The sequence below is a fragment of the Ammospiza caudacuta genome, chromosome Z (assembly GCF_027887145.1).
Source record: "Ammospiza caudacuta isolate bAmmCau1 chromosome Z, bAmmCau1.pri, whole genome shotgun sequence".
NCBI lineage: Eukaryota > Metazoa > Chordata > Aves > Passeriformes > Passerellidae > Ammospiza > Ammospiza caudacuta.
The window spans coordinates 16,870,527-16,896,391 of record NC_080632.1 but is presented as its reverse complement, the minus strand read 5'-3'; the positions used below and the strand labels follow the sequence as shown (position 1 = coordinate 16,896,391).

Here is a 25,865-nt window from a genome sequence, read left to right as displayed (position 1 = left end):
GTCCTTCGCAATTGCAAGCTCTTTGCTACAATTAAAGGCGACACCAGTGGTCTGAAAACATTAAATCATGCTGTTGTGGCCACAGTCGGAATAAACGACATTATATGAGAAAAAACCAACAAAACCAACAAAATAAAAACCCAAACAAACTGGATAGCAGCAGACGAAAGTATGATCTTTCCAGTTCTGTTCTTTATAATGATTCACACACCTTTTCAAGCTTACCTTTCAGAAAACATAGATAGCTACACTCTGCTGCTGCTTTCTTGGTAGGTTAAACCAGTGTGTCCAAGTTACAGAAGCCTCACTAAGACACTCACTCATTTACACTCCTGCTCTATAGTCATAATGCACATCCCTGCCTCAGGCTACATTTTGTGTCAGCAGTGGGGCTCTGGGACAACTACTCCTCACTCCACAAGGAGCCAAAAGGTTACACCCATCACCAGAGGAATAAAATTTACTCTGGCACTAAAGTATCCATCACAATTTGGAGAAACATTTGGCGTTTGGAGATGGGCTGCAGGCTATTACTGAGGCAGTCTCATCTTTGCCCTGCAGATGGACAGTTTGCAATTCTTCTTACAAACTTTCTCTACCTTCTCCTAACTGACAGGTTGTCTCTGAAGGACACTGGTGGCAGACACCCACCTTTCTTATTTCTCTGTCTCTAAACTGCAGCACAAGGAAAGGTGGCCAGCAAATATTGTAATTGGACTTAGGAGAGTCTGTCAGGAAAGGAAACCAGAAACAGGAGGCAAAGATTGCAAAGGAAATGGAAACAAGCAATTAATACAACCTGCCATGCTTCTTCAAGAGGGGATTAATTTCTTTCTGCTTTTGGCATGGTGAGGACCAGGCAGTGGCAAATAAATACACTTTGGATGCCTACAAGGTGCAGCACCAGGCCTTTGGGATTAATTTCTTCCACAGCATCAAATGGCTTTGTTGCTTCAGGGGAAGGTGGGTAAGATGTGCTGCAATGCTTAAGGAAAGGTTTTAGATGAGACTTCAGCAAACATCAAGTGAACATAACTCTGGACTTCCCACACTGGAAAATGGAAAGTGTCATGCTCGACAGGAGTTTGCCTGTCTCTGTAGCAGAAGATGCAGGTGGCTGCCCAGTGGTCCAGCAGGCTCCTGTTTTGATTCTGTCAGTGTTATTGTAATGAGAGAGAGTGAAAGTTAAAAGGAAGATGAAAGTGGCCTATGGCTTCAGAAACATCCTTTTTTTGTAAAAAGGACTGAGTATGCAAACACAAAATAGTAAACAGTACATGAAAATGACATAATAAATGGTATCCCCAAAAGAAGATTGAACTCTGCAACCTTTTTTTTTTTTTTTTAAATAATACTAGAAAATGTAAGAGAAAGAGGGAAAAAAGGTAAAAGCCAAGAATGTAAATGCAGAAGAGCATGGTGGGATCTCTCAGGAAGGGAAGAAACAGTGCTTAGGAAGAAACATTTGTTTGCCTTTCCTAGGCAGCTTTTTGCTCCTGGAAATGCTAAATATAAGTACTGAGTTAGTATGACCAGCACTCTCACCAACCTGAGGAGTCCTGTCTTGGTGGCTAAAGGTCAGCCCTGTTGTTTGGGAGGTACAGTGCCACTCAAAGAGGTGCATAAAGGGGTACAGTCTGTGTTTCTTGTTTGGCTGTGGAACAAGCTCTTTTCTCCTCCCTGAGTGAGACACTGTGTGAAGGCACCATCACTCAGGAGCTCTTGGGCTGGTTCAAGTCAGTCTAAATAGGTGGACACAGGAGACAGGAGGGAACTGTATCCCTCAGACAGACATGTTGGCCACGGCCCTCTCGTACATGCGCTCCAAGATGCGGTGGATGCTGGCAAAGCCTGGCCGGTCAGCAGGCAACTTGCTCCAGCAGAGGCGCATCAGGTTGTAGAGCTCCAGAGGACAATTGTCAGGGCAAGAAAGGACATTCCCATCCCTCACGTAGTAGATGACCTCTTCGTGAGCCATCCCATAGTAAGGCTGCATGCCGTAGGAGAATATCTCCCACAGCACCACCCCATAGGCCCATACATCAGACTCCGTGGTGTAGCGGTTGTAGAAAATGGACTCAGGGGGCATCCAGCGGATGGGGATGGCATCGTTCTCGTTTGCTTTGTAATAGTCAGCAGAATACATGTTCCTTGAGAGACCGAAATCTGCAATTTTCACCACCATGTTCTCCCCCACCAGGCAGTTTCTGGTGGCCAAATCCCGGTGGACGAACTTGCGCTCGGAGAGGTAGGCCATGCCGGCAGCAACCTGCTTGGCAATGCAGAGCTGGCTGGTGCAGCAGAGCGCCAGGGGGTTCGGCAGGCGCAGCCGCGTGTCCAGGCTGCCCTGCGCCAGGCTGCACAGGTTGCGGGGCGAGCGGTCACGCAGGTACTCGTTCAGGTCCCCGTAGGCCATGTACTCGAACAGCAGGCACATCGGCTTCCCAACCGCACACACGCCTGCCAGGGGACACGCCACACGCGTCATTTGAGCAGCAAAGAGAGTTTTGCTGTGCAAAAGCCGCAAAGCACAAAAGGGAGGCTTTCTACAATGCAGAGAGAGAGCCATGCAAATACCACCCACTTTGCATGCATCCATCATGCGTGCTGCCTCTTTTCAAGCTCCTGCATCAGGGATCTGATGATGAGCTCCATGGGTGATGCTTACAAATCATGCACATGCCTGCATGCAAAATTTTTCTCAACATCCTGAGTAAAACACAGAGTTTTGGAGCTAAGTTTAATGAAGAACTTAGGCAATCCTGCTTAAGTTAGTATTAACTAAAGTATTGTATTGCCTCTTCCCAGGTGCAACTGCAAGGACTTTCAGGAAGTAACCTTTAAAGTTCTGATCAAGTTACTTTTTAATTCTTATATTTCTTATCATTGTTGTGTTGTTAAACAATAATACTGTTGTAGGGGTGACACATATGCAGGAAGACTTCAAAAGTATTCACAAGGGGCATGTTCAAGGGTTCAGTGGAACTCTTGAATTACAAGGAAACTCTTGTCGTTATGGATTTTTATTTTTTTTAACAACTCATGCAAAAAAAAGTTGGTTGAGGAATTACTTTTGGCATGACAGATATTCAAAAATGAAAGAAAGACAAATCAAAAGCAGACAACAGAAAGGAGATATTTGCCATGTCTGTTAGATGTAGAATGCAGTCCTACATGCTTGGCACTTTATCAGCGTTATTGGTGGGCCAGCATTAACCACACTTCCATGAGCCTTACTGATCATACAGTGATACAGTAATATTTGTGCACCTATCATTAAAATGCTAATCAGCAAAAGCCAACATTTAAAATGCATGTGTTTTGCTTTCTTAGTATAATCATTTAGCAATTGATGATACAAATTATTGTGAAATCTGAAATTCTGATTGATGACCTAATATTTGAATCTTTGAGGAAAAACAAATGGCTGCTCCCATTCTGACGACATCAGGATCTGACAAGTGTATGTGAGAGATTTATAATTTAAGCTGTTTTAAACAATGTGGCTATTTCTCCACAGCCCCCTGGTACTAGTTTGTGCCTGTACCTTTGTCCTTTTCTTGCCTAAATTGTGTTAACAATAAACACAAAATTTAGTCCAGTTTAGTGCTCTTTCTGCCTTTCATTTCTGTAGCTGAAGTGTCTGTATCAACCCAGCTTCCCCAAAAATGTGGTTTATCCATTTCAAAATGTTCTGGAGCTTCCTACTGAAATAAGTTAAGATCTCAAATGTCCCTGTTCATGAGAATCAGATCTGCATATAACAAATTAGAGCAGTATTGCCAGATAAAAGTGGCCAGCAGCATCTACTTCAGGAAAAAAATTACAATCTTCTAAAAGAATATTTTTTGTCAGCAGCTTTCTTCTCAGAAAGTATCTTATTAGTCAAGCTTCAGCATCAAGACTTTCTAAAAAAATCCAATAAAGAAGGATGTCCTTTCAGATGAGAATGGAAGGAAAGGAAGAGGCTGTTTTTGTGGCTGGCTTTTTGTTAATTTAATTTTGTTTTTTTAATGCTATTAAGTGTTCGGACATCACAATAGTAAGTGGGACATATAAAACTAACAAGACTTGTACTATTTCTTTTCAGTACCCACAAAATAAATCACAGTTCCAGGAAGTTCATGTCTTCCCTGTAAGACATCTGGATCAAGGTTATTAGACTGGAAGCAGAGTTAGGCAGCAAGATGGCCAGCAGTTTACCCAGTGCAGTATGAGGAGGTTTTGATGTGTTGCACCCTCTTGTTAAGGCAACAGGATGCCTCACTGAGATACCTAAAAGCTTGACGATGTTCGGATTGTCAAACTCTGCCATGAGAGCTGCTTCCCTCTGAAAGTCAGCCTGCATGTCTGCAGATGCTTCCTCCTTCAGCATTTTCACTGCTACCATGGTGAAAGGTTCATAAGGCAGCAGCCCTGGGGCCCTGTAAGGAGAGGTAAGAGAGGAAACCATCAGTGATGAATACATGCACACTAAATATAGGTTCTGTTTCTGATGCAAAAGGAGAGGTTGACCAAAGGGGAAAAAAAAAAAAAAAAAAAAAAGGGAGAAGGCCCCAGAACCAAGAGAAGGAGCCTTAAAGCCCAGTTTCATCTCTTGGGACTGCAATATGCATTGCATATTATAGAGGCATTTAATTTGGTTCAGGTAGGACTAAATTCAATATAGCTTTTTTTGATCACTGGTCTTGCTGCTTACAGACTCATTACTGTGTCTGCTAAAGACATAAATAAGTAACAGGTTGGTAAGAAACAACTGCTCTCTAGGCTGGAGGTCACATGATAAACTTAATGGAGGACAGATGGACTCTTCGGCCCAAACAATTCACTTTTGGGGTATAACAGTGGAGTTAAAAACAAACCTATTTTTTATTAAATTGATGAAAGAGCCTCCTTTCCCATACCTGGCACAGTGGTGACTTTGGTATATCTGGCTACTATTAGAGTGAAAGTAGCAATTACAGGAAGTGTATTCCCTTGGTTTTGTAAGGAAAATAGCATTTTGATACTGTTCTCTATGTATGTGTGTGTGGCATGTGTATCCACCTTTAACAAGTTATAAAACCATTTGCTAATTTCAGCTGGATTTAATGTTGTGTAGCTGAGGTTTAGAAAACAGTTTATATTGCTTCAAGATTTGTGGAAACGTGACAGGACAGAAGGGACAAAGCAAGCCTGTGCCTTGTCTGAAGAACAAGTTAATGTGTAAATACACATGTTTTGCTACTTGTGAATCTTCAACTGAAGTTTGTAGACACAAATCCTTGGGAAACAGTATCCTGACTTTGAGCAACAGATTTGTTTTCCTATCCATAGGATTCCCTGCACCCTCAACAAGTTTAATTATTTGGGCTTGCCAAAGATTTAGGGGTAGCTGTTGCCAGAGAAGAGTAACTTTCCACTCTTCATACATGCACTAAACCTCAGATGTACATTTTGTTTCCTGCACAAATTCTTGCCGGGGCCTTGCAGCTAACACACATTCCATACAGGTAGCCAGCCAGAGCCCATGGGGAGTGCTGCCCATTTATGTGTCACGTTGCTGCACCAGCCTGACTGCCCTCCCACTGCTTGAATGCCAGGTTATTTTATTGCTCAGTAGCACCTAGAGGAGACTCCAATTTCCAAAGCAAACTTCCAGCTTCCTTGTCTTCTACTTCAGTCGCATGGCAGTTGCAACAGTTGTACTTGGATGCTGTAAATGTCAAATGTCACTGGATGGCAGAGTGTCCATCAAGAAAGGAATCAGAGGTGGCTGGATCACAGCTGAGACACTCAGCAAGGAGGTCTGGCATGCCAGAGCGGAGGATCAGGCCCCACACTTGTCTGCTACGCCTCCTTTACGGCACAATGTCTTCCTTCTTTTTCCCCGTGCTGGCAGCAGTTCCCTGTCTAGTAGGAGGGGAGGAGTACAAGCACCTGCTGTCAATTCTCAGCACTAGAGCCAGCAGCAGCAGCCTGAACAAAGCAATAGGGGATTTAAAAGTAAAAATAGGAATGCTTTATATCTTCCAAATAGTCTCAGAGATTACCACTCATCTCTGACTAGCAGACCCAGCGCAGTGCCAAAGCAGGGATGGGCAGAGCTCAGTCCTGACTGCTTTGGAGACAGAAACTCACCCCAGGCTGATGTACACCCAACCACCCAATTTCACTGAATTCTGTAATGTAAACTAACCTAAATGTAGCCAAGTGAGGTTAAGCTGCACAATGCCTTTTAAGTAGCCCTCAGGCAAAAGCCAGAAATTTCACCTTTGGTAGATCATGGTGATGAAGTACCGTTCTGAGCAGGCCTGGGAAACTCACACTGCTCTGGCACAGGGGCAGGAACTGTCTGAAGTCTTGTCAGGCAGCTATCAAATGTGACCCCTTTCATGCCCTAAAGACAGTCTTTGCACAAATGATAGGGGCGCATCGGCAGGGTAGCAGCGGGAAGCAGCGGTCTCTGAACCTGGAGAATTCAGCTGAGGGCCAGAAGGCGGAGTGTTTTTCGAAAATTAGGCTAATTCTCTCCTAGAACTGGGAAGCATCAAAAGAAATGACCTTAGGTAATCTCTCTTGCAATTAAGGAAGAGAAATTTACACTGCTCATGCACAGGGTGGACAGCAACAGTCCTTTGCCTGCTTCACTACCAATGGATTTGTGCACCGGAGTCATTAATTGGCATTTAAGTGCATGCTTAAAGAACTAACCAGCGGCGCAGCTAGGAATTTCACTCTGAGCCTATCTAGAGAATGTCTGACGTAAGTTCCCAGTCAGGTTTTCCTTCCTAAGCAGTGTTATGAGTAGAACAGCTGCCCATTTTTTAAAACGCTTGCAGAGTTCACCGGGTGGGCCAGTTGCTGCCAGGGTGGAGTTCTAACTGTTTGTTACTGTAATCACCTGTTGTTTTCGTTAACTACCTGTCGTTGATGGTTAAGAATTCCCCTTTTGTCGAGTGGCACCCTGCTGCTTCCTGGAGGATGGCACCCAGACGGTGGAGGGGAAGGGACAGCGAGTCGGCATGCAAATGACATCATTTACAGCATGCAATGGGATGGACCCCTCACCAAACCTAGCCAAAAACCCCTAAAACAACGAGCCAACACAAAATTGATGAATCAAAGTGATGACTGGGTGTGAGGAACAGAATCTAGTATCCGCCAAGGCCTTTTTATCCCTCACCCTAAAATGAAGATGTTGGCTAGACAGAGGACATCGAATGTTGAACGGAAGAGCAAGGGGTTTCCCGACGATCTCCTGAGGAAGAAATACCCAGCTCTGCCCACAGAGCAGTGGACAAAGCTGCACTCTTCCTCCTCCTCCGAGAGCACGCACCCGTTGTTTCTCCCCGCCTGAGCTGATCAGTTTTAATAAAGGCATTGAAAAGGAGAAAGGTCTCCTGCCTGTGTCTATTTCAAGCAACAAATATGTAAAAAAAAAAAAAATGAGGAGCAGTCTGAACCTGTATTTGAGACTGTGTCCTGTCCCCATCTTGCTCACCATAACAGTTGGGCAGCTTCTCTTAGATGATTAAATAATGTAATTAACATCTACTGAGTCTGATGGGAGCCTTCCTTTACCTTATTCTCTGGTTCAGTTAATATGTGAGCAGGAGACTGCCCTGAATAAGCAGGAGCTGCTTTTTGAGGAGGAAGGGAAGGTTGGATTTTGTTTTTTTTAATAATTAACACCCACACTATTTTTCAGCTATGTATGAGATAGCAGGTCAAATAAATACCCTTTGCAGATAGAGAGAACATGAGACTTCTGTCAAGAAACTCTGACCTTAGGAACAGCCCTGTTCCTAAGGAGGAACAGCATGTTGTGCATTTGGAGTGCAGGTCTACCAGCCTACTGGCAAAACCTCCACACCGACCTACTGGCAAAGACTCCACATGCAGGCTTTTAGGCAATCCTGATCTTCAGGCTTTGCCTGGACCACACAGGTTAGCTCTGGAAGAAAACTTGCATGCTAGTCTGCACTGAACTGCACAGAGCTGGTGCTCTGGTGTCTTGTGAGGCCAGTGTGGTCCTTGCAGGAGGAGAATCAGCCACAAAGACCTATCTGGGGACAGACCTGAACCTGGTCCTGAATTTTGTTTTAAGCATGGTTACTTCCTTATCCTTCCAAGTGTGAAGCTGTTCCTGGTGAAGACAGTAGCCTTTCAGGAGAAGCTAGTAAATGATAGCTAGACACTTCCTGTCCTAACATGTTGCTTGACCCAGGAGTGAGTAAACACTGAATCAGGACTCACAGCAGCCAACTGGCAAAGGCATCACTGGCACTGAGTGCAGAGCTGTGTTTACAGAAGAGCGAGAAACATGAGAGCAGGAGAAGTAAGAGGATTGCTAAACTTAGCTCGAGATGTCCATTTAACACATGCAGGAGAGTACATTTTATCCTTCTGAGATGGGAAGGCAATAATTTGAGTTTTGATCATTTCAGTAACCTGGATGAACACACAGCTTATACTAGGACTGCACTGATCTGCCAGAAGTGCACAGAAATGTCTATACCTTACTATAAGGAATTATAAAGCCTTGGAGACATTTTTGATAGAGGTGGTAATAAACAAAGGAGTCCCTAAGAAGCAATATTTCTGTGGCTCCTTCCCTGAGCCAGAGAGAGCAAGCATCTCTCAAGAAGCTTCTCACTTTGCAAATGCTAGATGAGATGTAATACTTTCTTTTCTTCTCCTGTGTCTTTTTCTCTCAGTTTCCATTGACAATAACAAAAAGGCTTAATTGAAAGAAATTGCAGTGCTGAAGTGTATGAAATCCACATAAAAAGTCTTTACACCACTTTGGCACTTGCTTAACTAGCACTTTAGTGACATTTGAATGCCCTTTGAGAAGTCTTTCTCGATATCCAGGAAAGTCATTTCGAGCTCAGAAAGGTCTGTGCAGCAGTCAAATTGTATTAGACCTTCCAGCGCAGGGCCAAAGCAGCACTTGGGAAGGAGAGTGCCTGCCCTGCTGGCACACAGGTGAAGACTCCTGCAGCATGAGCAGGAAGGTGCTCCACCTCAGGGCACCCCGAGCACTGTGCTGAGGCTGGGACAAGAGCTGCCCTGTGCCCCTGGTGTGCAGTGCCCCAAGCACTGCTGTTGTGCAGCTTCTATAGCTGTGTTCTTGCTTCAAGCTCAGATGTGTTTGGCCATCCAGGATAACAGGCTAAGCATCTGCGGCAATCCCACTGTGCACCCTTTGAATTTTGTTATTTTTAGTTCTCTCTGTAATAAAGTATGCTTCCTTTCCTTCCATTAGAAATAATTTATCTCTTCATTAGAAAAAAAAAAAATCCATCACAGCTGTTGAAACTGTTTCCCAGCTGTAACATGTCTAACCTGTACAGAACTAATTTTCTAGCAGGTACACCAACAGCTTAACTATAAACATTACAGATACCTGCATTATGACTACTTTTTGCAAGATAGCCCTTTGCTTTGGCAGTCAACTGAAGCATTTCACCAAGCAGATCTTGGCTCATGGTGGGACTCTGATCCTTCCCTGGGTTTTTGTTGAGGTCATCATACACTACTCTAGATACAGCCACAAAATCAGCCATGCCCCATGCTTGTTAACTGCAAAGGACAAAAATTACTGCCTTGACTAAGCAGGGAACTATACAGCCTGTACACTTTGTTCTAGGAATTTGGGATGGGACTTTAGGAGGAAACTATTATTGTCCAGATTGTCTTGCAGAAATTATGGATTCTGTCAAGAAAAACTAGATATCTTCTATCCTCCTCACTTTTGGGGTTGTCAATTAAAGATTTTCCACATTTGTAAAAGTGCACAGCCTCACTTCCCATGGTAATATCAGAACTGGGCTGTCATCTAATATCTCAGGTTTAAAACAGGTAACAGTGGCTGCAAATTCCAAAAATAAAAAGTGAGAAACTAATTGAAGGGGACACTGAGGAAGTCCAGAGATAAAGGAATTTATGTGTGTTACTCAAACACTGATATCCAGATAGCCATGGAGCCAACCAAGCATTGTTATGGCAGCAGGAAGGGGCCATAAAGAGGTAGGGCAACATTTTTCTGAGACAAGTGTCCTTGTTCTGGCTCCTGGAGATAAGCACAACACCAGCGTCAGAGGTGCAGGAATGAGGCTGAGAAGTAGGTGGAATGGACTGCAAGGGGGGATCAAGAGCACCCAAGACCCTAAAGCCCCTAAATCATTTCCAGAAAGGTCTGGAAGAAGGGGCTGCCATAATAACCCACTTTGTATAGAAAGTGAGGAAATTAGCTCCAGGGCACATAAATTTTACTATAAAAAGGTACCCTCACAAAGCCTAGACACACATGTGCCCCAGGACCATAAACTTTCTATCAGCTGAGTTGATGGTGGAGCCAGGACCACTGATCTTTTTTCCTTTTTTCCTTCTCTGCTTCCTTTTTTCCTTCCTTCCACCACTTTTCTTTCTTTCTTTCTTTCTTTCTTTCTTTCTTTCTTTCTTTCTTTCTTTCTTTCTTTCTTTCTTTCTTTCTTTCTTTCTTTCTTTCTTTCTTTCTTTCTTTCTTTCTTTCTTTCTTTCTTTCTTTCTTTCTTTCTTTCTTTCTTTCTTTCTTTCTTTCTTTCTTTCTTTCTTTCTTTCTTTCTTTCTTTCTTTCTTTCTTTCTTTCTTTCTTTCTTTCTTTCTTTTCTTTCTTTCTTTCTTTCTTTCTTTCTTTTCTTTCTTTCTTTCTTTTCTCCTTCCATATTTAATCCATCTTTTTGTCTCTGTTCCTTTTCACAGTACCCTTTTATTCAAAACCCACTGCCCTGTGCTTATATAGGAAGTCAGGGACAATAAAAGAGCTATTTCCATGGAAGGTGTGTAATTTACTAATAAACATTTGTACACTTTTGCAGATACTCTGACTTTTGCAATTCCTTTCACCTACAAGCATCTGCAAATCCTGGGTGTGCATTTTCCATTAAGGCTGGGACACCACAGACACACAACCATATGCCTATCTCCCCACTGGCCTATGCAGGGAGGGTTTTTAGGGGATTTTTGCTTTAGTTTGGTTTTGCCACAGAATCAAATTGCAATTCAGTTTGGACTGAACCATAGCACGATACAAAGACTTTTATGGTAATTACACAGGTCAGTACTGGTGTTATAATGGAGATCACCAAACACTGACAATTCATAAATACTGGGAAATGCAAGAACTTCAGGCGGTACACTTGGCAAAATTTAGCTGAACTTTTACACCAGATAATGTCAGTAAGGCATTATATCTACTAGAGAGTAGAAAAGATAAATTTGCGGCAAAAGTTTAACAAATATTGACAGATAGCAGTGGACAACAAAAACAATTCTTCAAACCTGAGTGTTGTATACCATTTGGTACACATGCATTTGAGTGGATGGATGGATGGATGGATGGATGGATGGATGGATGGATGGATGATTTCCATGCTGATTTTTTTCACAAGTACCTTCAGATAAAGAAGACTCACAAAGAGACTGCTTACCTGGCCTGGAAGACTCTCCCAAATGCTCCCTCCCCAATATCTCTCACATATTCAATGTTGTTCCTGGGATACTCCAAGCTAAGCAATTTTGGATTGAGGAGAAGAGGCATGCGCTGGTACATGGGGTTGGGGTGCAGCCGGTCCAGGAGCAGTTCGGAGGGCAGAGTGGTGAGAGTTGGTGTCTCCGACTCTCTAAAACAACGGAGAGATTTTTGGTCAGTGTGTGAACAGCCCTCAGTCAGGAGATAACTAGCTTCATCTCCTCCTGAGTTTATTTATTTGATGAGAAAAGAAGGTGCAGCAGGGCTACTGAAGGAACCTTGCAGCAAGGTGTCCATGTCCCTAGTCACCACCTTCTGCTCTGGCACAGGAGTTCAACAGAACTAACACTGGGCTGACACAAGCAGAGGGAGGGCTGCTGTCCCCTCACAGGTGTTCACAGGACTTTTCTCTCAGAAACAAGAAAGCTCTTTTTCCAAAGCAGCATTTCTTGCACTGAATTAAGTTCCAAGCTTTACCTTTTTTTGTTTTTCCACTGTTTTCGACGACGGCAGCAAACCAGGGTGATAATGCCAAAGATCACGACCAGGGCAAAGCTGGAGATGATCGAGATGATAACAGTCATGGAGTACGTAGGGGAAAATGGAGGAGGAGGAGGGGGAAGATTTAGAGTCTCTCCACTTGGTTTTCTTGTTCCCAGTGATAACAATGCTGTAATGCAAATAAAATCAGAGGGTTATGCCTCTGCTCATTTATAGAGCTTTCTCTAAGAGGAATTTACGAAGCTAACTTGTCACCCTGGAAATTACTGACATTACACACAGCCCTATGACCACATGAGAGGACCATACTACGGAAGCTTGGCTTGCAGGAAGAAAAACCCATTTGTTTTGCCACATGAGAAAATCCAAGATCTGGTACGACCAATATATAGTGCCCATTAAGCTGGGAACACAGTTTTAGTATAGAATATTTGGAAGAGTTACAAATGGGAAGTTCACATCTAACAGTCTCAACAGTATTCAAATATAGTAATGTCTGCAGTGGGAAAGATCAATGGTGCTGTACAATGTAAACCACAATGTATCATGTGTCCTAAAAGGAATCTGCCGGGAGGACTGTAAGACCAAGTAAGTACAGAGTGATACTTTCCCAAAATATCCTCTTACCCCCAACAGTTTGCATCTCAGTGTCTTTATGGGGAAAATGTGGAAAACTAGTTTAAAGCACACTTAGATGAATTATTAGGGAAAAAATCACATAACTACCTGTGGAGTGCCTTCTGAGATATTCTAGAAAATGCTGTTCTCTGCATGCAGTGTTTGAGAACAGAAAGAAATTTAAACTCTTCTTAGTTGTCAGCTAAACTAAAAATTACTTGTGTTCACTTATGTCCATAGAACATAAGTGCAGTAAGTTTCCAAATGCAGTCTTATTTCTGAGCACTGAAATCCAGAAACTGGGAATCTTGGATGAAATATTTTAAAAAAATTTTCTGGTTTTGAACAAGAAATTACAGGAATACTTAGCTTCTACATCAAAAACCAAAGAGGCTTCCATCTTTTAATGACTTATTTTTAGTTTAAATTGGGGAACTGGGGGGAGGGGAGGGGGGGAGGGCAGTCTTACTGAAAAAAATCACCCTAAACTAAACAACTAAACAACTTTGGAAAACAACCTGAAGCCCCACCTTCTAAACAGTGTGACAAATCAATTTTTCAGAGTACCACAGGACATTTCACTTCATCTTTAGCATTTTTATAACCTAGGGCAAGATGCTTGATTCATCTGTCTTCATTTTCCCCTCTTCATGGGGCACATTAAACCTTCTCATTAAAGATGCTGAGTGAATCTGTGAGAAGACCTAGAACTAGCTGAATCCAGAGGACAGAACAGATTGGTGAACCCAGGATGCAAACACCTAGCATGGCCCCGGAACAGCCACAGTGGCAGAAATCATAAAGTGCAGTTGCCTACCATCTCCACAGGGAGACACGCTGCAGTATTCCCAGGTCACAGCTGGATCCTTTGTGTAGCACCAGGGACGCTCATTCTCACCTCCTGGGTTGCGGCAGTAATTCTCAGCATCGGACAGCTCTGGGAAAACCTGAGGAGTCCTCCTGTGCATATGGGGAGCCTTGGGGAAGGAAGTAAATTGTATTAGTGTTTCAGCATAATTTTCCATGCTGTTATTATTAAAACAAAATTAAAAGAAAACTCAAAGGAGGGAAGCAAGACAGAGCCTTTGGTGAAACAGCCATTTGGTTGCCTGAAATGACAGAGAACACATCTTGACACAGTAAGGAGAACTTGCAGATTGAAATATGATGAGGTTATAAAATGAGCTCAAGAATGAAGGCAACTTGTTCCCTGCTCATCCCTTGCACTGAGACTGGGCTGCCTGACTCTGAGAAACTCCTTGGAAAAGCAAACCTCGAACACAGCTCTCCATTTGGTGCATCTCACACTGACACTCACCTGATCACTCCACTTCTGGCAGGGAATGCCAGATGCTGTGACATTGGCTGTGCCCTGGTAAAACTGGCCATTGCCACTGTAGCAAGTCCCTGGAAGAGAAAAACACCTGTAGGGTCAAAGCATTTCAGAACATGTCCTGCAGCAGATGCTCACAAGAATAAAGTTCATGTTGTTACGTGAGACCATCTGACAGCATCAGATGTGAAGCACACAGAAGGACTAGACAACACAGATAGGGTACTGCTTAGCCTCCTGTTTACTCTCTAATGGATTTTGCACTCAATACATAGGCAGAAATCTGGTAAAACTTCAAAGAGGGCACTGCAGCTCTCTCAGATTGAGAAAATAGGCCATGGGTCTGTGATGGTTGAGCTGCAGCTACATAGTTCACAGCACATCATGCAGAAAGTGCAGGGCAGAACCGCACTGAATCCACTCTAGCCAAACCAAGGCAGAAAGCAAATCACAGCACTGGTTCCATGATTCACAGCCTGCATTCTTACTGGGGCACTAATAGGAAGACACTCATATTCCTCAGGTTGGTAGCAGGGAGCTGGAATTCATAAGGGTGCCTTCCTCCTGCTTCTCTGCAGTGCTTATCCTCTTTGATTATTTGGAAACAGCCTATGATTTTCAGCATGCATGGAGACAATACCCTGAAATATGATCTGAACTATGATTTAAGGAATGGTATCAGTATAAAAGAATGTTCTTTATAATGAAGATAGTGTGGTCACTGCATACACAGGGCTTGTTCCAGCTGCAGAAAAATTAGGCAGAAAATCTTGAGATTTTACTGCAGGAATATGCATTAATGTCCTCACAGGACATATGTCCTCACATACACCTGTCCCCATAGGAGAGTTTAATGTATGCTGGCATAATCTAGGAAGCAGAAAGACAGCAGAGGAGATGCGGCCTTACAGATTTCAATACATATTACCTAATCTCTAAACTCAGCTGAGCTGCGGCTAACATTGTAATAGATGGCATATATTAAGGTCCATTGCATTGTTAGCCTTGAAAAATTAACAAACCAGCACATTCTTTTGTCATAATTTTATTTTCTATTATGTTCATAATCTCACAGCTCAGGAATAAAGAAGAACAAGAAGAAACGTGATGTGTTCTAAAATAATGACTTTTTTAAGAAAATACTTTTCATCTTCTTGAAAGCTTTGTGTAAGGGTTGACCCAAATTTGACACAAGGCTATCTGTCTTTGTAGATTGTACTCTTTCTCATGTACCAGGACCATAGCCAACACAGCATCATGACTATCTGCTGTTTTCTTCTTGCACTCAGGTTGCAGTTGTATATCGTGATAGAATCTCAGCTTACTGAGGCTTCAGCAGGTAGCAGACACTATACACCTGTAGGTAGGCACACTGCCTTTAAAGTGTTAACTCCAGTCCAGTGAGCTTACATAAAAGATTGAGTTCATGTAGCCCTGAGGCATCTAAACACTTCAGTAGAGGATTTAAACCCATGACAAATGCAAAGTAAAATACTCTAAGGTGGATTTCTTTGGCTGATACATAAATACCATTTATGACTCACATTTGTAATAAGATAGCAGCCCCACATGACCAGCACCTGTAGCTCTGCAGAGGTGCAACATCCTAATCAGAGGTGTTAAACTGTCCTGGAACATACTTGTGTACCTGAGATGAGAATTTACTTGTTTCACATTCAAAGACAAGGAAAGCAGTGCCTGAAACATACCTCATGACACAGCTAGTAATAAACAAGGAAAAGATTTCTGCACAGATTTGAAATAAATGTCAGTGGTACACCTTAAAAGAATAATGTAGAGACCTTTAGGGGCAGGAGCAACACCAAGAACCTCTGAATCTTTCATACTCTGGAAATGCAGATGTTTTCATAGACTGTCTTCCTACAATGAGGACAGAGGAATAATATAGCTGGTCCACCTGGACATTAATGCAGAATTTGATAACAAGCTAGAAAACAGTTCAGTTCATGCTCAACAAACCCCTGTGCACATAACAGTGGGTCTAAAGAAAAAAGAGGGGTGAATATTACTAAAATGTTACTATTATATCTTCCTGGTTCATGACTGAATAGTGTACATTTATGCAATGCCACTCTGGGAAAATGCTGTGGAAGCTGAACAGAAAAGTTCATGCATACACAATACACAGGAGACAGAGGTTATATCCTGAAACAACTGTGGGGAGACTGAAGCCGCCCCACAAATGCTCCTGTCATATGCTGACGCCTCTCTCTTGCGGTTCCTCCACCAGGGCAGGGATGGCTGCCCTTGCAGGCTGTAGGCACTGGCCCAGAGGGTTCTGAACCCCTTGTCTCCATGTCTGCATCACCAGGCCCCTAGGTCTGGGGTTGTCAGGTGAAGCCAAGATCCTTCCATGAGAGAATATACCCAATATTCTTTATTTCCTTTTTTTTTTTTTCACTTTGCCTCTCTCTGCATACATAAGGTGTGAACCACTGCAAAATCTGCAAACCTCACCTGCTTAGATGCCTGGCAAAAGAGAGATTCCTTTTTCCAATGAGGCAAGGTCAGTGGCTGAGCTTGAAACTGCAATTGCACACGAGTGCAAGAGTTGGGTGTGCATGCTTCAGCCACAACCAGCAGCAGGGGGGAGCCTGACAGAAGTCAAAGCAGCACTGCAGGACATGTCTGGGTCTCACCACTGGCCATGGGAGGCTCATACAAGAAACAGCCAGACTTCAGAGGTGATTTGAGGAGAGAGCTGGGAGCTTAAGGTCTTGCAAGGCCAGCCTATTGTTAACATACAAGGCTGGAATGACCTCAGAATCAGAAATCCAAATATAGATAGAGGGGAATGATAGGCAATGGGTAGATAGAAAAGGAAACAGCTGGAGAGAAGGGTACCATCTAAAACCAGCATGCCTATCTCATAAAAAGTTACCAGCCCATGGTCTCCCCAACCTCCAAAGAGCTGGAAATGTGTTTCCCCATGCCTCAGTCATGGAAACCCAGATATTCCTCAGTAACATCTAAATTCAGCCAGCCAGGACCAGCAGAAAACACAAAAACATGTGCAAATGGCAGCTTCAATAAAGAATATTCTGTCTCTAAAAACATAGAGTCTGGAGCAGTCTACTTACTGGTTATATTCTCCTTCTTAAAATCTGTAAAAAGACAAGACAAGATGTAAGGAGGGATTGTCTAGGAAGCAATATCACCAGATGCTCACTTAGAAGCATGTTACAGGAAAAGATTCCCTCCCTAGCAGTGCTTAAACAGCTTAATTCTTTGTAAAGGCACCTAAGTGGCAACTTTGCTATCATTAAGACTGTTTTTCAGGATTGTTATGATCTTCCCAGTAAAGATCCAGGCTTTATTTATTTGAGGGATTTTTCCCACACCCTGGTTGCATGAGAGAGGCAAACAGCAACAGCAGCCACCACAATTCCATGCACAGGAGGTGCTGACAGGACCATACCCACCATCAGCTTTTACTTTAGCTGTAAATTATGGATCGTACCCTTCCCCTCTCCCTTACCAGGAGCACAGTTCTCTGGACAATCAGCAGCATGTGCCATCTTACCAAAGAAAGGGATGCGGGTACAGGAGCTGGGACTCTGGTGCAGGCTGGGCAACCTGTTGCATTCAGGAAGAGTGAGCAGCATCAGACCTGGCTTGTAAATCCCCTTCTGAGAGTTCTCCTCCATTGAGAGCCATTCCTTAAAGCAGTAGAGATCCTTTACAGCAAGGCAATTCTCTCTACGTTGTTTTGCAAAAAACAGTGAAATACAGCTGTCAATGGCTTGAAAAAAAAAGGCTGCACTTAGCAGTGAAGTGCAGGGGTTATCAAGCTGACAGAAATCCATTAATGGGGTGACACTTCTTTAAAGCCAGAGTGTCTGGCTCATAAACCATAAAAGAAACTGTATGAAATGCAACAGCTTCCTTTAAGAAACATACAAACCTACATTTTTAATGAAGCAGTGTTATGCTCAAAACACAACACGCACCAAACTATGAGGAGTTCATTCCAATCTTTTTCTACAGATTTTTTTCACATGTTCTTCTAATAAACATCATAGAATCATAGAATGGTTTGTGTTGAAAGAGACATCAAAGATCATCTATTTCCAATTTCCTGCCATGGACAGGGGCAGCTTCCACTTGACCAGGTAGCTCAAAGCCCCATCCAACCTGGCATTGGACACTTCCAGGAATGATGCATACACAGCTTCCCTGGGCCACCTGTGCCAGTCTCTCACTATCCTCACAGTAAATAATTTCTTCCTATTATTTAATCTAAACCTCTTTCAGTTTGAAGGCATTCCCCCCGTCCTGTCACTACATGCTCTTGTAAATAGTCTCCCTCTCATTTCTAGTTAGAATTTTTCAATATATCCTAAAACCTCACTTGGCTTCTGTCATCTACTAAAAGCAAAAGGTGAGCTGCAATTCTTAACCTTCTTATATTAGATATTTGCATATACTTTTAATCTCACTGAATAAAACCCCAGAATTTTTTAATTGTGTCTACAGGCAACAACTTTAAATCCATTTTTTTCTCTATAGATATCTGCAAATTGCCTGGTAAAAAAGTGACCTGTCTCCCACCTAATGTGTTGCCTCCATAACAATGTGAAATATTCACTGGCAAGAAGTGCATTGGATTTTTAAATGGGCCTTATATGAGAAATTGTTTGTGGAAAAGGGCGAGGTAGAAATACCTGCACTAGAAAAAAAGGAAAAGAAACAAAAAGAAAACACACCATTCTGGGAAATTTGTGGATTTATTATATTGGTCAATTTATCAGTGATTTGCTTATTTATGTAGCCATTCTTGAGAGCCTGAGTTACAAAATCAACTTTGAGGTCATGTGCAGAGATTTCTTTTGCACAGCTCAGCTGGAGCCTTTCCCAGATCCACAACTCAGCACACAATGATGCAGAAAGCAAAATGTACTTCTGGGATGTGTGGGGAAGGATTTAGCCAAATTCACCACCTGGTCGGTTGATGCAACCTCCTTAATTATACAACAATTTTGGCAAGAGCAGATGGTCATGAACGTCAGCAATGGCTAACAACCCTCTAAAGCACCTGAAGGAAGGGGGTCATTGAGAATTATACTAGAGAAACAGCTTTTCTGCAACAGTAATGGATGCCCCTCAATTCAGCAGGCTGAAGTCATCAATTCCCAGGTACTCTGTGCTTGGTTTTAGCCAGTCCTGGCTTATTCCTTCCTCCCTTCCATGGAAGCCAGAATGCGGCCAGATGGCAAGTTTATTTTTTTTATGTTAAACAACATGTGGAACAGGAGTGACCTTGTGAAGTAAAGAAATACTTAGATAGGGAAATGAGAAAAACTTGCATTTGAAGCACTGGCTGAGACCTGGGAGATCTGGACTGAATTAGTTCTGTTCATTCCTGGATCCCAAGCACCGTTAAACTTTTTTCAGTGTTCAATTGCAAAATGCAGAAGACCATTCTTCTGCAGCACTGTCTGCTCCAGGGCTAAAGGAAGGTTATCTGCGCCCTGGAAGAGTGGTAACACAGCCAGAGGGAGGGTGGTCAGTCACTCCTGGATGTGTTCACACCGCTGTTGTAGCACCCAATGCTGCGCACAGAGGGTTTGCTGAGGCAAAGATTACTTCAGGTTATTATTAGAAATGTTATGTCATGGAAATGACAGATGGACAAAGAGCAGTAATGGCAGAAGATAGCAAGTGTGCCAGTAGTGTTTCTAGGGAACACAAGAGACTATGTAAGGGGAGATGGGGACACACAGACCCAAACAAGGAAAAACTTTCCCCAACACAGGACTGTTCCCTACAGCCTGATCACTTCCTATCAGCAGTGATTGAAACAGAAACTGGGGGTTGTTCTGCTATTGCAATAGCAGCCAGCAACAAGAGGCAGATGTAATCAAGAATTATGAGATGAGATATCACTTTCCCTTAAAAACTCTCATTTTAATCCATTTGCATCTAAATTTACATTGAGTGAACTTTTCCCATGTGGTTTTCTTGTGTTTCATTTCATCCTATTTTACCCCCCAATTACTTTTAGAAAAGTTTTACTCAGCCTGTCAGTTGTTATTCTTGCTAGCTAGCTTCCAAACAAAATGAAATTAAAAAACAACATAGAAAAGAAAAATTGGTGCAGAAAATAAATAATAATATGCAAATACATGGTCATATATTGAGGGCAGTATGTCCCTGAAAAACTGGGAGATCTCTCCCGCATTGGAGAGAGTTAAATTCTTACTCATGAAGTATTTCAGCTGAAAACTTGTGTAGTCTAGCCAGCTTCTGCAGAAAGCTATAAAGTTGTCAGTAAAAAGAAGTTAAGAGAACTGGAAAGTGACCAGGACCATGTGAGATGTCTTCAAGAGCCCCCAGACCTCTCTCAGCCATAAAGAAGTCCATAAGATGTCTGAGTTATCAAAAGGAGTATTGGGCTCTGGAAGAACTGCTGTCCAGCTGATGCTCTCTGAGGACAGGAATCAGGAAGGATGCTGTTCCAGAACTTTTCTTATAAAGAAAGCTGCATTAAAATTAGGGTCAAAGGAGGAAGGCATAATTAATAAAAACCAACATTGACTCATGGATTTGAAGAAAAATGGTTCCAGGCAAGCCCATTAACATTTAGATATATTAGCAGATGTTGTAACTGTTAGCTCAGGTGCATCAAGATCAAGTGAATATTTATGTTAGTTTATACAATTCTGACTTTAGAAGTGCCCCAGAAGTACAGGTCTTCAGTCAAATCACTGTGAGTTCTGGTCCTGCAGGGCCACTCATGGGCAGGGGTAAATGAAGCAAGGCCAAGATCTAACTGAAATACTTTGCAGAGCAATATGCAAAACCCTTAGCTGACTAATGTGTTGTTAATGCATGTGTGGCTGAGATACAAATACTGTCACAGGTCTTGAAAAAAGGCAGAGTGGTCATGTATTTAAGGGCACAATGACAAAGAGCAGAATATTGAGGTGGCAGGGAGGAGCCTGCCAGCAAAAAGCAAATGGTAGTACTTGGCTGCATTATTATCTCTGGATAGTAGCACATAATAATGTTTCCTAGGATATAAGGCAGCATAGGTACCAAGTAGAAAGCCAAATGTATGGTCAATATTCACAGTGGGATTTTCCTCTGCGCCTTTGTTTTAGAGGTGTTAAAGGAGAAGCAACAAAAAAGGTCCCAATTACAAAACCAACATGTTGCCAATTGTCTTAAAAAGCCCCTACATAACTGGAGAAATTATTGCCATTAGACATCAGCCACAAGTCCATCCAGCAGTGTGCTTGCCATGTCTGTAGAAAAGGTTTATATTCTTATTTGGGACACTAGAGCTGGGGCTACTCTTCCAGTAAATGCAGATCTGAATATTATTTTAAAATGTGTTTCAAGGGGGACAAGATCAAAGCAGTGCACTTTAGGCAGGGATGTCAGCTGCCCAAATCTGGTATGGGTTATGACTACTCTTTTAGGGGCTGAACATGACAGGAAAAAGAAAGCTTCACCCTGCTATGTGTGTGCGGGGCTGTCCTCTGCAAAGCACAGCAGGCAATCATAATTCTGTTTCAGTTAAAAATAACCAAACCTGGACTGGGCAGAAGAGCAAAAGCTGTGTGCAGGGCTCGGGAAAACCTGTTTTAATCTAGTGAGAGAATTTGGGAAGGATGTAAAATTTCACTGCAAAGAGGAAAGAAAGAAACTCGCCTCCATGACCATGGTGGGAGGCCAAGGAGCAACGAGGAAAGGGCTGCTCAGGAGGTTGTGTAAGGAGAGAGTAGTGTCTGTCACTGGGATGTGTTTACAAATACCTGTCAACAGTAGATTAGCTATAGTAAGAGATGCTTTGGACTCCTCAGGTTCCCTGTCAATTTCAATGCACATTTCTCTGCATACAGAAGGATACAATAACCACATTTTAGTTTTGGTTTTATCAGGTTCAGCTACACAGGTAATGTCTCTGGTCTCATCATTTTTGTCACATTTTTGTCATAGCAGGAAGTACTAAATGATTGATATATTGCCTCAGCCAGATTTGTTGCATCTTCTGGAGCTGCATTTAGTCAAAATTTGAAAGAAGCAATTACTCTTTATAGTAATAAAAAATATAGATACTGGCCTAGTAAGATAACAATAACAGAAAACAACATGAATTATTGAAACTACTTATGCAATTCAAATGGATACTTCTTTTCAACACAATCCTCCAAAACCTGATGTAATGTAGAGGTCTGGACTTCAAATTCAGACCACACCCTAGCAATGAGCACAGTGAGAGCTGAATCAGTCTGTGTGTACAGAGGAGAGAGCAAAGGGAAAGCCTGTGCAAAGCTAGAGGGCCCAGCTTCACTCAGCTTCACTTGCTACTGCAAGCAACCTGGACAGTCCCTCACCACTCCCCTGCTGCATACACATCCCCACAAAATGAAAGTGAAATATGAGCATGTTTTTCTTCATTTACCTGCACACTGGCTTTGGAGCTGGCCCAGCTCCCGAGGGATTGCACTCCTGGAAGATGTAGTTACACAGCAGAGACTCAGCAGCCGGTTGGCAGAATGAACTCACCATTTTCAGTTCAGTCCAGGCAGTGTGCACAAGCAGCTCTTGGGTCTCCTCTGGGTCAGCATACGAGGAGTTGAAGAAAACAAGAGCATTCTTCGCCAAGATAGCACTACACACCTCACCTCTGTATGTGCTGCAGTAGCCTGCGTCACCCTTGTACAGCTTGCTGTCGGGGACAAGAGCACACACACAGAGACACAGAGTAAGCTCACAGACCTAAACAGCTGCAGGAGCACAATGGCCCTGTTTCTGAATAAAGTGGCATGTGTAAAGCTAACAGAGGGCAGAGGACATGGTAGATGTTTATACCCCTAAAACCAGCTAATATAACACAAGAATGAACATTCTGCAGGGTACCCTGCTACCAGCCCAGGTGAGCTCCAGGGAGGAGGCTCTGACCAAGTGTTGTTAAAGTTGTAAGTGGACTGAAGGCTGAGCAATCACAGAGAACCATGACCTAGCATGGCCCCTTACCCTGCCCCTGGGCTCTAGTGGGAAAGTACTTTACTTTCCTGCTTCCCTGCTGTAGGGATCAGCCATGCTGCTTGCTTGCTTTGCTTGCAGTTCTGTGATAACTCAGGATTTTTCACTCTGCTGTCTAACAAGAGTTAGAGTTTAATGTAAGATCGACTTGATGAACAGGAGCCAGGTAAGTTCAACCCATCGTGTACCAGGGAGTTTTACACAAGGTCAGACCAAGCTCCTGCCTGCCCTTCCAGAGATCCTGCACCACTCCTGACCTGTCTCTCTTCCACACCTTTAACTGGGGATCTCAGAGATGAGGAAGGCACAAGTCTTTGTGTTTTCCTTCCTGGTGTTTTTCTGCAAGATGCATCTTTTCACCACATCTCCCATTTTGCTAAGTCCTGACACATAGCATGGAGACAGAGCTATGCAGGAGCAGTAAAATCGCAGTAGGGTCATCTTCTTTCAGGGCCATTTATCATTCCCATGTTATTTGTATCTGGAAGGAGATCTCTCCCCCCTCCCTTCCTCCCTTCCTCCCTTCCTCCCCATGGCCATCAAAAGCAAGCAGCAGGGCAAGGGCAGTGCACAGACCAGCCATGCTTCCAGTGGCTCCCACAGTCACCCACCAGCAGCCAGGACTGCAGGTGAGGAGGTGCCCTCTGCCCAGGCAGCCCGTGGGATGCAGAGTCCTGGATACGGGAGGCAAAGCTGTGAAAACAGACTGCCTGTGTGTGGGGCATGGCCAAATCAGGGCAGAGAGGAGGCTGGGTGCAGCTGTCCCCACTGCCATTCGGTCAGTGTAACTGGGGTCAGAGAGTTCAATTCACAACATGCCAACCATTTGGAGCAGTCAACAGAGCTATTTGTATCTTTGCCTTTTACTTCTTTCCCTTGTCCAAATAATGACCCATTGTTAACTCTGGGGTTTCTTGCTGATTTTTTTTTTTTTTTTTGGAAAGCTGGAGGTACATGGACAAAGGATTACAGAGGATGCTCACATTTCTGTTCTTCAGATGCTATTTCTGCAGATGACAATCCCTGGCCCTGTTTTAGCTGCTCTATTTTGGGCTCCATGTGAATTTTTTCTTTAATTTTTTTTTCTGTGTTACACTGGATGAAAAATACAAGAAGGCACCAATCCTTTGAGGTTTACCAAAATGGCAGTGATGCTCTGACACTGCATCATCTCAGGCTCCATGGACACACTTTCATGTAACACAGGAGTCTCCCAGCATGCTGCACGAGTCTCACAGCCCATGACATCTTCCTGCACACAGCATTAGGTTCCCCAAAGCAATGCACCAATCCCAGCACCCTGCTGGAACTGCTCTTGGCATGGCAGGGGTCATGTTATTTGCATTTCCCTGATGATTCCCATTGTGCTTAATTTGAAAGTTGCATCCTTCCTGTGGCCAGGGGCAAAAGCAGGGACAGGTGTGCATGGGGCTGTTGTGCTGCTGACTTCAGGGGACTGCAGAGGCTGACCGAGAAGAGCTAACAGTGCTAACATTATGTTTCCTTGCTTTTATAAAATATGCAAGGAGACACAGACCAAGTTGCAATGGAGAAGTAGCAACAACACGTTTCTCACAATGGTTTGTCACAGAAAGGAAATATAATGCAGCAAATGTTAAGAACACCTATGGGACAGATGGGCTGAGCACTTGGTCTGTGTCCCCATGCCTGTTATACCTGCAGGGGTGCAGGTGTAAGGCATAAGTCTGCCATTGGGTGGTCACTTAATCACTTACAAACTTCCTGAATCAACCTTGCAAGCTCCTGTGATGGAGGCAATAGCCTTTGCAGGGAGCCTGTGTCAGCAGAGTGGCAAAACCATTTGCTCAGACTTTCCCAGGCTCTGCTCTTTTCTGTGGTGGCCAGACTCTCCCAGCCCATCTCCCAGGCTAACATTCTCATTTTCCTTCCAGACTGATCAACCAGTGCAGTGTGTAAAAACATGAAAGGATTCTAAAGAGAAAAGACCAGCTAAATTGTTCAGTACTGCAAAAATTACTAAGCAGAATTTCATTTCTCATTGCATGTAAGTGGCTTTGTTCATCCATAACTCTGCTTGGAACAAACAATCTTCTGCTGCCCTAATCTGGTGAGCACCAAACCAAATTACATTTATTAACTGTGAACAGGTAGGAGTTTACCTTGCAGTTAAGCTTTGCCATGAACATTTATAAGGTCAAGGCAAACTGTGGATCTGTAACCAAACAGAAGTTTCTTCAGAATATTCTTCCCACTACCATATTTCAAACACCCTTACTGCTGGCTTGACTCAAAACCACTATTAACTACCCAAGCTTAATCTCCAATTATGCCTTTGTAAAGGAGATCAGTGATCCCTATGGGTGAACCTCATCTGCACAGTTGGAATGAAAGAACCCTACCCCTTAATTTAAACCAAATTAACCAGACTCCCTTGGCTCATTATTTTTCTTCTCCCTGGCCCAGAAAGGGCCTCCACAAAGCCACAGAAAGTCATTCTTACCTCCATTCTGCCAAGAGGCACCAGATCCAGGAATTGTGATGAACCAGGAGAAAGAAGAAATGGAAAAGACATCAGTGACACTTCATTGCTCCCTCTGAGATGCATAAGTCAAGATTTCCATGCTAGGAAATGTATCTGACAACTGTAAGCTGTATGAAAAAAATGCACCTAAATTCTGTTCCTTTGTTTGTATCTTCTTGTGGGGAAGAAAAGTTGGCCAACACTGAACACTGTAAAGTGAGAAAGAAGGAGGAGGAAGTGGATTGTTGATAGCAGTGCCAGCTGAAGTAGGCTCTTGCACCATAAACCCACACTTTTATCCTGGTCCTTTGGGTCCCATGTAACCAGCAGGCAGCATCCTGTGTTTAAGCCACATGGATATCCATTACTTGAGGCCACATGGATATCCATTACTTGTA

At 43.2% G+C, this 25,865-nt stretch overlaps 1 protein-coding gene across 2 annotated transcripts in view; it reads right to left on the bottom strand.

Annotated features, from left to right (window-relative positions):
* Window positions 1-1,783: 1,783 nt before the first annotated feature.
* The window catches only part of MUSK (muscle associated receptor tyrosine kinase), a 51,800-nt gene continuing 27,718 nt past the window's right edge, over window positions 1,784-25,865 (bottom strand). Inside the window, exons 8-15 of one of the 2 annotated variants that reach the window (XM_058824090.1) lie at window positions 25,447-25,453; window positions 22,381-22,647; window positions 17,494-17,669; window positions 17,051-17,074; window positions 11,975-12,167; window positions 11,457-11,648; window positions 4,276-4,424; window positions 1,784-2,460 (exon numbers count right to left, since the gene is read on the bottom strand). In XM_058824090.1, the coding sequence (XP_058680073.1) occupies window positions 1,784-2,460; window positions 4,276-4,424; window positions 11,457-11,648; window positions 11,975-12,167; window positions 17,051-17,074; window positions 17,494-17,669; window positions 22,381-22,647; window positions 25,447-25,453 (1,685 nt within the window). The remainder of the gene's footprint in view (window positions 2,461-4,275; window positions 4,425-11,456; window positions 11,649-11,974; window positions 12,168-17,050; window positions 17,075-17,493; window positions 17,670-22,380; window positions 22,648-25,446; window positions 25,454-25,865) is intronic. The other variant, XM_058824091.1, reaches the window with a different exon arrangement.